This window comes from Elephantulus edwardii, unplaced genomic scaffold, assembly GCF_000299155.1.
Source record: "Elephantulus edwardii isolate Elephantulus edwardi_28Jun2011 unplaced genomic scaffold, EleEdw1.0 scaffold00389, whole genome shotgun sequence".
Lineage (NCBI taxonomy): Eukaryota > Metazoa > Chordata > Mammalia > Macroscelidea > Macroscelididae > Elephantulus > Elephantulus edwardii.
The window spans coordinates 466,843-476,058 of NW_006400139.1; the positions used below are offsets into that span (position 1 = coordinate 466,843).

Genomic DNA, 9,216 nt, shown 5'->3' on the forward strand with positions numbered 1-9,216 from the left:
ACTTCTCATCCAGTCTTCCTTATTCATTGTCTAACATTCTCATGCTTAATAAACAATTAAAAATTACATGGTTTGAGTTTGGAGCATAGTAGTCTTTAAAGGGACATCTCTGCCACACTTTACAGAGGTCCTTGCAGTTGTCGTCCCTGATTTTGTTGTGTGCCACATCGCTGACCCTCCAGTGGGTTTTCAAAGGCCATAAATAGCATGAGAGGAGGTTGCCCACCTTTCTCCCTAGAACCTACTGAATACGGGTGTATTCAACCTGCACAACTTGGAGTTGGTAGCTCAACTCTTTACCACTAGAGAATCGTAGCTCTCTTGCCAATGAATAATAAGAAATATTGTGTTATTTTAAAAGAATAGGTTAGCATTTCTCTATTTTTTTTTTGCATGTTGTGCCAAGAAATACATGTACTTATTTCTCTTTACATAAGAAAGTAGAAACATCATAGACTGCTTGTGGAGAGAAACCTAGGCTATTTTAAGCAAATTGCTGCAATAAAGAGCCCTAGCCCTTTTTGGTATGTTTTTCTGCCTCAAAACTCTAAATAAAAAGTACATTTTTCAATCAAATGAACCCAAAGACTCATTTAAGGTTTTTCTTTTAATACATTTATATAAACCTTCATTAGAGAGAGCACAGATTTATAGTCTCTTTTTGGAAAATTAGCAGGGGAAATGTTTAAGTTCTATCGCCCTCTTCACAGCGTCCTTTACATCCTTGTTCCGTAGGCTGTAAATCAAAGGGTTTAACATGGGAATAACCAGAGTATAAAACACAGACACAACCTTTTCTTGTTCTAGGGAGTATTGGGAGCTTGGTTGTATGTAACTAAAGCTTATAGAGCCGTAGAACAAAGTCACCGCTGTCAGATGTGAGGCACACGTGGAGAAGGCTTTGTGTCTACCAGCTGCCGAACGGATCTTCAGGATGGCGGCAACGATGAAGATGTAGGAGATGATGACAGTTAAAAATGTGATCATGGCGATCACAGCGGAGAAGATTAAAAGCAACAATTCGTTCATGGATGTGTTGGAACAAGACAGCTTTAACAAGGGTGGAATGTCACAGAAAAAATGACTGATGACATTCGGCCCACAGAAAGAGAGTTTCACCAGACCCAGTGTGTGAGTTAAAGAGTTAATTAAGCCTCCCACACAGGATCCTGCAACCAGGAGCACACAGACTATTTTCGTCATGGCCACTGTATAAAGCAAAGGATTTGCAATGGCCACATAGCGGTCATAAGCCATCGCTGCCAGCAAGAACCCTTCAGTGGTAAGGAGGGAAACAAAAAAAAAATATTGCACAATGCAAGCAGTAAATGAGATGGTTTCCTGTTCAGCAAAGAAGTTCAGCAGCATTTTGGGCGCAAAGACTGAGGAGTAGCAAGCATCAACAAATGACAGGCAGCTAAGAAAATAGTACATAGGTGTGTGGAGTTTGGGCGTGATGGAAATGAGAAGGAGCATTCCCAGATTAGCCACTAAAGAAATGATATAAATCAACAGGAACAGTATGAAGAGGACCACTTTCAGGTCAGCACCCTCTGTCAGTCCCAAAAGGATAAATTCAGTAACTGCCGTAAGATTGTCATGAGCCATTTGTTTCTTGATACCTGTTAATGATAAAAAAAATAACATTAATGAAAAGAAAATAGTGGCACTGTAATATTAATATTACTTGGAATCCCTGTTGCTGCCACTGGGTCAGAACCTCCTCCTTTCTGATTCTCCAGCATGTTGTCGGGGCAGTAAATGCACAGGAGGAGACAGTGAGGGCATCCTTCTCCCATGAGCAGCTGGTGGGTTTAACCGCCTGCCGTTGGGTTGCAGCACAGCTTCTAACCGGCTTGAATCTACTATCTGTTTGGTAGGACAGAAATGGGCAATCTTCTCCCATGTAATTTACTGAAAATTCACTCTAAAAACTCATTCATCTGCTTTTTTGTTTGTTTGTTTGTTTTGTTTTGACAGAGAGAAAGAATTTATTCACAAAAACACAATCCAAGAATTTGCTTCTGGTGAAACACAATGAAAAGAGAGCAAGGAATATAATGCATGTGGTTATTTTCTTGTCAGGCACGTGCTCCAATTTTTTCCTGATGAAATCTACATTGTTGCCTCACCTCCAAGTTTCATTTTGGTTTAATTGTGTAAAATATGCACCACATTTATCATTTTAACCATTGTATGTGTAACTAATCCAGTGGCACTAGGTACATTGCTAATGTTGTATGTAATCACCACTCTATTTCCAAAACAAACACACTGTTGCTAACCACTATTCTGCTTTTTAACAACCACCAGAGGGTATGCTATGAATGTGTGCTGGGTTGACAGCACATTATAATGGCAATAAAGAAAGAGCTCTATAAGTGGATTTAACACATCCATTCTCTGGTTAATTTATTTATGAACTTAGACATTGTTAACTAAAAAATACTTTCATGTCTTCCAACATTGCTTGTAAATTCTCTTAGAAAACAGTGATATTCACAGCACTGTCAAGTGCTATGAATGTTAGTGTTGACAAGGGGGAAAAAAAAACCCTAAAGCTAACAGTATCCTAAAGAAACACAATGGGGAAAAATTCTACTTTTGAAGGTTTGATGTCTGAATTTGGAAATTTAAACTGTGTCCCTCATCTAAGTTTAAAATTTTCCAAACTTTTCATTTTGAATTTAATAGCCTCTTAAATTAATAAATTTTGAATTTTTGACATCAGTAAAAATATGTGCAGGGATTAATATTGGAATGCTAATCAAAAGGTCGAGGGTTCCGTTTTATACCTGAGACACCTCAGACGACATCCTGATAATCTAATGACAAATAATTAACTATGAAAAACACTGTGGAGTACAGTTTAATTCAGAGAATACTGGGTGCTATGAGTTGAAACTGACTCAGCTTCAGATATTTTAATATCATGTATCTATCAACCTATAAGAATAAATTATGCTGTGGAATTTTGCCCTAATAGGTGTCATTTTTATTTAGTTCATAGTCCCAATTTCTTTTTTAATTTGTAAGAGACCTTAGCATCCACCAACTCTGGAGTAATCAATCTTATAAAAAAAAGGAAAGGGATTGATTTGTGAGAAAAGAGCCCACTGAAAGTGGGGGAAGGGACGTGGTAAAACATGATAAATAGCAATGTATTAATTGATTTTGATATCCAATAGAAATGGCTTACCGAGATATAAGGAGTAAAGACTTCTTACTGTTTTCCAGAAAGAGTAAAGCAAGCTTATAAGATAAACCAAACTCATAAATGATAGACATTTCTTGGCAGTATTTTCTTTTCTTTTTAGTTTTGGAAAATAGTTCTTAGAGCACATGCTAATCTATTTTATTTTAATTACACTAATAGATTAATCCAGCTTCCACATTTATATGAAATACTTTTAAAAGCCCAGAATGCTAGTATCTTTACATATGGAAAATGGATGATTTTTATGAGTATGTTGATTCATCACAGCTTTATTGAGAGAGATTACTTGAATGTAGTAGAAAAAATTCAGAAAAAAAGAACAATGTCCCAAGGCTATTAAAATATAACGATACTCGACTATTAACAATGTCAGGTAGATTTCATGGGAACATGCAGTTAAGATGTAGGTTGTAATGCAACCTTTAGAGAGGAACTTTCAATAATGGAATTAAGGCAGAAATTTTGTCTTATTTAAGAAGAAGCTGTGCAATAATTTAGATAGCAATGTAGAAAAAGGTATTGAATTTAAAGATGTGGGATGAGATTAAAACAAAATTGCAAATATCCCCCAGTCCTATATTTTCAAGTTATTGCCAAATTAAAATCTAAGTTTATCCTCTCATATATCTATTTAACAATTGATCCATGTGCATTATAAACTCCTTTGAAGAACAGAAGTTTCTAGAATAGTCAAAGAAATTAATTTAACTTACCAGTGCAAAGGAAAATGTTCAACACTTGGGATCATTTTAGGATCTCATGTTTGTCTATTTCCATAGATTGCTGTCTTATTTAAGAAAAAATGGTTGCAATTTACTTGGCGTTTGTATTGTTACTTAAAAGATAGTTACAGGTAGCAACATGAAACACCAAATTTATCCTTTAATTTATAACTATCAAATGTACAACCTGTATGGTTTGAAATCAAGAAGAATCCTTAAAAAAAAAAAAGAAAAGAAAAGATAACAAAACCAAATACAAATAAAAATCATGCCAGATTACAGCTTTATAGAAAACTCCAGTTATATATTTTCATTAGTTCAAATGGGAATAATATCCCTAGAGTCAACCTTCTGAATAAGCCAGTATAATAAATTTATTTTTTAAGTTCCTCCATGATTCTTAAGGGATTTAGAAAAACTAAAAAACATAAGGAATCCCTAGGGTATTTCAGTAAATGAATGCTACAGTGTACAGGAGGAAAGATGGCGGAAACAAAGACTATACGGTCTTCAGAATTATTGCAATACAATTGATGCTAATATATGCAAAATACTTCTGAAAAGAATATATTTTTTTAGACCTAGCTAGTGTGGAAAATCATGGGACATGATGCAAATAATAGAGAATTTTAATACAATTATAGCAAGCCCTGGTGTAAATCAATCCTATTCTTTGATACTATACCATTCTTAGAAGGGTATCAATGCAAATTGATACTAAAAATGTTGTTTACCTTTGAGCTTATTCCGACTTACAATCAAGTTAGGAAGAGACTTCCTTGACATGAAACTGATCACTCATCTTCTGAACTTTGATATTTTATCTCTGAGAAGAATGGGAATCCCAGAACATTTGATTGTGTTTATATGAAACCTTTAATTGAACCAGAAGGCAGGCAACAGAACAGAACAAGGGAACATTGTGTGGTTCAAAACCAAGAAAGGTGTATGTCAGGGTGTGTCCTAGCTCCATATCTTTTAAATCTATAAGCAGAACAGATCATCTGGGAGGCTGGGCTTTTTGAGGAGGAAGGTGATATTAGGGTTGAAGGAAGACTCATCAATAACCTGAAGTATGCAGAAGACACAATTCTACTTGCTGAAACTGAGGAGGACCTGAAGTGCTTACTGCTGAAGGTCAAGGATTGCAGAAATCAATATAGATTGAAGATCAACGTCAAGAAAACAGAGATTCTCACCACTGGGCTGATTGGCAGGATCATGATAGACAGTGAAGAGAATGAGACTGTTAATAGCTTTAGTTTGCTTGGCTCCACAATCAACACTCAGCAGACAGAAAATCAAAAGAAATTACATTAGCAAACCTGCTGTCAGGGACCTCTCCAGAGTACTGAAAAGCAATGATGTCAGTCTTGAGACTAAGGTGCACTTTATCCAAGCCATAGCCTTTGCAATTACTTGGGGTGATAGAAAGTGAATTGAAGCCTTTGAGCTGTAGTTCTGGAGAAGAGTATTGGATATACCACGGACTGGTAGGAGAACAAACAGGTTCAAGCTAGAGAGGTTGAAACCAGGCTGCTCCTTGGAGGCATAGATTTTGAGTCTTCATCTGACATATTTTGGGCATACTGCAAGGAGGGACCATCCTTGGAAAGGGATATCATGCTTGGGAGGGTGGAGGGATAGTGCAAGAGAGGAAGAACCTGGTTGAGATGGATTGAGTTAGTGACTAGAGTAATAGGCGTAAGTGTGTCAGAGACAATAAGGTTAGCACAGGATAGACCAGGGTTTGTTGTACATAGGGTTGCTGTGAGTAGCAAGCAACTTGATGGCACAACAAAAATAACAGCTACAACAGGATAATGATTCATTTGTGTTAAAATCCAAATTTAAATATAACCTAACATCTCTGTACCTTCCTATTAACTTATAATATAAATTTAGTGCATAGAAATTCTAAAATGCTTAATAAAAGGAATAAAAATAGATTTTTATTTAGGTTTAGACTTTTTTTACACATGTATATGTATACAGTTCAATTGCACCAGCCATTCCACATGCAAAAAAGTAGTTTCTATGTGCAAAGGTTTACAAGCTCAGAAATCCAATGGAAAATAACCTTGAGTCAAAATTAGCTCAGCAGAAAGTAGTGATTCGGTGAAGGATTCTTGGTTCAAAATAATTTTATTCTTTTTATGCACTTCATTTCATTTTCTACAAAACATTCCACTGTATCCTGGCCTGCAGTTGCTGGTGAAGAATCTGAACTAATAAAACCTCTTTAATAAGATATTGTGAAAAGAGTGGGTGTCATGGGATGACCAAGTCTACCTCCAAAAGGGAAGCAGTCACCATTGACAACATGTACAGCACACCACCAGTTCCCGTCATGTCAGACATGTCTCATGCTCACTGCACTTACTACTGTCAAGTCTAACCTCATGTATCCTGTCCAGAACTCTCACTGCTATTGGGTCTGCTGATTCATTCTAATGACCACACAGAAAACACAGAACCTTTAACATAATCATGGGATTTACTGGAGAAGTTAACAGGTTACAGTTCAGGTCGAAAATAGGATGCAAGTATTGGTAAGGACTGTATCTCAGGCATATTTGCTGGCCCCTGGAAACCAGTTGCTTGGTGTTAGGTCAGTGTTACAAAGCTCTCTTAGTCTTGACAATGATGATATTCCCCTAATTCTCTCATCCAGTCTCCGCAGTTCTCCAGCAAGTTTTACTGAAGGTGTTCTGTGGAATGGCAATCCTAGGTCAGCTGTTTCTCACATTGGTCTCTGGTTAGTCATTACTACTGCTGTTGCTGACATCCTCATTTAGGTGGAGGTGATGTTGCGCTGGACATGCTCACCAGGTTGTGTCAAGAAATTTGGAGGACAATTACCTAGTCAATTGACTGGAAGAGATCCATATTTATTCCCATTCCAAGAAAAAAAAAAGGTGATCTGACAAAGTGCAAAAATTATTGGATAATATCATTAATACCATACACATGCAAAATCCTGCTGAAGATTATCCAAAAATGACTGGGACAGTACATTGACAGAGAACAACCAGAAATACAAGCTAAGTTTAGAAGAGGTCAAAAATGGTAGAAGAATTGATACCTTTGAGCTGTGGTGCTGGTGAAGAGTCTTGAACATACCATGGACCTCCAAGAAAACAAATAGGTCTGTCTTAGAGAGGGTGAAGCCAAGTTTCTCCTTGGAGTCTTGGATTTTGAAGCTCCATTGCACATGGCCAAGTGGGACCAATCTCTGGAGAAGGATCATCATGCTCGGAAGGTGGAGGGATAGAGCAGGAGCAGAAGACCCCGATGAGATGCTTAACACAGTAACTGGAGTTATGGCGGTAGGTGTGTGGGAGTCAGTGAGACGGGCTCAGGACAGGGCAAGCTTCAGAGCGGTTGTACTTACGGTTGATATGAGTTACACATGACTCGTTGGCACAAAGCAATGCCGATGTGACTCTGATAGGAATTTTTAGGACTCCATAGGGCTTCCACTGCTTTCTGTTTCTACTTTCTAGATGGTAGTGAGATTCCCATCTTCTGTCTCTAAACTTGCTTAATGAAGACCACAAGATTGACCAAGTCCCTCATTAATAGTCTACATCCCCTATTATACGCTTCCACTGAAAAAGTACTATTTGACTCATTCATACCATTAACATAATCCTACTCCACCATTTAGTAGAAGTTGAAGTCAATGAGCTAAAATAATTATTTTGACAATCAAGATATTGTACTACAATTTTATCAAACTTTTCCTCTGGCTCTTTCAAAAATCTCACCATATCTTTGTTTCCTAGAATTTTTGAAGACATGTAATGAAGTTGTTTTGTTTTGTTTTGGTTTGCATCTTCTGATTGCGATTTGCCTGTATTTGCAAATTTTGTTTTTCTTTGAAATCTTTCTAATATGCATTATTAACTCTTGGGTAGATTATTTCTAATATTTTATTTTTGTGATTATGTCATGAAATTGCAAAAATTATGTCAGATTTCTTAGGTGAAACTTCCATTTTCTGTTGGTTTGGTTTTGTTTTCTTTTTTTGATGAAATTTTTTATTTTATATTGGTTTACTTAGAAAATCTGTATACATTGTTTGTCACACTGGATCTTTCTTTTTACCCACCTCTTCCCCTCGACCCATCAAATTGTGTGAACCTATGATTCACCCCCGCATCATCCCCACCCATCACTCCTCTGCTCCTACCCTACCCCTTTGGATCCTCATAGATGTTTTACTAGTTATCTTTCTATTTCTACAACAGTATTTGTCCTTATTGTACTAAGTTAATTCACTAACTATAATGCTCTCCAATCCCTTCCAAGTTAGGCAGTGATTTTCAAAATTATTCCTCCTGCAGGCTGTGTAGTATTCCATCGTGTGAGTGTACCACAATTTCCCAGTCCATTCGACTGTGGTTAGACATTTGGTCTGTCTTCATGTTCTTGTGATGAATAACGCTGCTATGAACAGTTGTGTACAAATCTCCATTTGTGTCTCAGTTCTAATTTTCTTGGAATATATTTCAAGCAGTGGAATAACTAGGTCATATGAAATTTCTATGTTCATTCAGCTTTTTGAAGAAACACCAAACTGCCTTCCTGAGAGGTTGTACCAGTTTGCAGTCCCACTAAGACTGTATAAAATTTCCATCTCTCCGTATCCTGTCCAATATTTACTACTTGCTGTCCTGTTAATCTTTGCCACTAATAAAGGGGTGAGACGGCATGTCACTGTGGTTTTGATTTGCATCTCTCTTACTGCCAGTGATGTTGAGCTTTTCTTCATGTACCTATTAGCCATCCAAATATCTTCCCCTGTGAAAAGTCTTTCCATGAATTTTGCACATTTTGTAATTGTGTAATCAGTCTTTTTCTTGTGAAGATCCTGCAGGATTCTGTAGACTTTTTATATGACACCCTTCTCTGAAATGGTATTGTCAAATGTTTTTCCCCAGTCAGTATATTTTCTTTTCACTCTATTGGAAAATATTTTTATTGTGCACAGGGATTTGATCTTTAGAAGGTCTCATTCATCAATTTTATCCTTTCCAGAGTATGCATTTCTGGCTGTATTTGGCAGTCTCTTTACACAATAAACTAGGCCATTTAAGCATGATCCCATTTCTCTCTGATGAGCTTTATGTTTTTGGGCTTTCCTTTCAGTTTCTGATCCACCTTAAGTTGATTTTTGTGTATTATGTGAGATGTGAATCCTCTTTCAACTTTCTGCAGGTAGCAGTTCAGTTTTGTCAGCACCACTTGTTGAATATGTTCTCATTTTCCCAT

At 36.9% G+C, this 9,216-nt stretch overlaps 1 protein-coding gene across 1 annotated transcript; it reads right to left on the reverse strand.

Annotated features, from left to right (window-relative positions):
• Positions 1 to 669: 669 nt before the first annotated feature.
• LOC102872825 (olfactory receptor 1052-like) lies at positions 670 to 1,608 on the reverse strand. Its single transcript, XM_006902296.1, has one exon. The coding sequence runs from the start codon at positions 1,606 to 1,608 to the stop codon at positions 670 to 672; it is 939 nt and encodes a 312-aa protein (XP_006902358.1).
• Positions 1,609 to 9,216: the final 7,608 nt, after the last annotated feature.